Source organism: Sinocyclocheilus grahami, unplaced genomic scaffold (genome assembly GCF_001515645.1).
Source record: "Sinocyclocheilus grahami isolate Dianchi unplaced genomic scaffold, SAMN03320097.WGS_v1.1 scaffold1453.1, whole genome shotgun sequence".
In the NCBI taxonomy this organism is placed as follows: domain Eukaryota; kingdom Metazoa; phylum Chordata; class Actinopteri; order Cypriniformes; family Cyprinidae; genus Sinocyclocheilus; species Sinocyclocheilus grahami.
Window position 1 is genome coordinate 137,632 of NW_015506632.1, and position 1,259 is coordinate 138,890.

At 38.6% G+C, this 1,259-nt stretch overlaps 1 protein-coding gene across 4 annotated transcripts in view; it reads right to left on the reverse strand.

The window, feature by feature from the left end:
- The window catches only part of LOC107570405 (formin-2-like), a 6,950-nt gene extending 5,913 nt beyond the window's left edge, over positions 1 to 1,037 (reverse strand). For 2 of the 4 annotated variants that reach the window (XM_016256637.1, XM_016256636.1), the window contains exon 1: positions 946 to 1,037. Coding sequence is in view for 1 of the 4 variants with exons in the window: in XM_016256634.1 (XP_016112120.1) it covers positions 706 to 770; positions 946 to 949 (69 nt within the window). In the remaining 3 variants the exon portion in view is untranslated. Of the gene's footprint in view, positions 1 to 615; positions 771 to 945 lie in introns of those variants that run through there. The other 2 variants (XM_016256634.1, XM_016256635.1) reach the window with 2 other exon arrangements.
- Positions 1,038 to 1,259: the final 222 nt, after the last annotated feature.

A 1,259-nucleotide genomic window follows, 5' to 3' on the forward strand; every position in this document is an offset into this window, starting at 1 on the left:
CACACACACACACACACACACACACACACACACACACGTATAAATTAAGGAAAATGTTTGATTTATATATAAAAATATTTATATGAATAAATATACAAATATAAATATATGAAGTTTATTTGCAAAAACAGTTACCTTTTTGAAAAATCATGCTTTTTATAATGTTATCATATTTTTATTAGTTATTTTTAACCTAATCAAAATAACCCAACTGCAGTTTGATTGAGATTAATTTGAATGCACAATGAAAAGTTTTTCGTTTTTGCAAATTAACTCTTCATAAATACATACAAATATTTAGTAAATGAATATTAAATAATAAGTATATAAATATTTGTTGTCGCCCTACTTGCAGTGCAGCTGGAGTGAGCTGTGAGGTGAAGCACAGCCGGTAACTGATTCTAATGTCATCTGGATTTCATAATCAGATTCCAGAACTCAAGCACTAGTAATTAAACACTAGTCAGAATACACCTTACTAACTAGCTGCACATCTGTAATCAGTAACAGACTGCCATTTGTAAGCAACCTACCCAGCTCTGACTGCAAGAAGTCATTATATGCTGGACTAAGCACTCTGTCTTTCGAGTAGATGTTTATTACAGAAGCTGTCACCTGTGCTGCTGGCGTGATGACGTCACGACGTGCACCTGCAGTGAAGTGCGTTCATTGGTTCGCAAGTGGACTTTAATGACTTCCACTTACCCAGAAATAATAAACGAACACAGAATTGAACTGGCTCCAGTAGATCTCTAGTGATCCACGTGAATCTGAAATCAATAAAAAAAAAAATCAAGTCTGTTTCTTGATCAAATAAACATCGACGAAAATCCGCTGTGACATTAAACCGGACTCACTATCGATACAAACCAACCGATTTATGCTGTTACTCTGCTTAAACTCGAATCAGAAGATGGTCGTGTGTTTGTCTCGCGTTATACTCACTCATGAATCACTGCTGCATATTTAAACCTCCCTCATAACCGTGTGTGTGTGTGTGTGTGTGCATCTTTCCCGCCGGCAGGTTTAATGCCACACCTGTGCTGTGCATCACCTGACGCACGATCCCTGCGGCGACAGCGACACCCAGCGGCCGCTTGCAGTCATTACACGCAGAACACCTGTGATCTGTGGATTTACAGCGGTTTCCAACTGCTTACACACTCCACACACAAATCCAAGAACTGCACACAAAATACAAAAAGCCTCACATCTCGTGCAAAACGAAGCACTGCGTTCAAAATATCACAAACACGTCT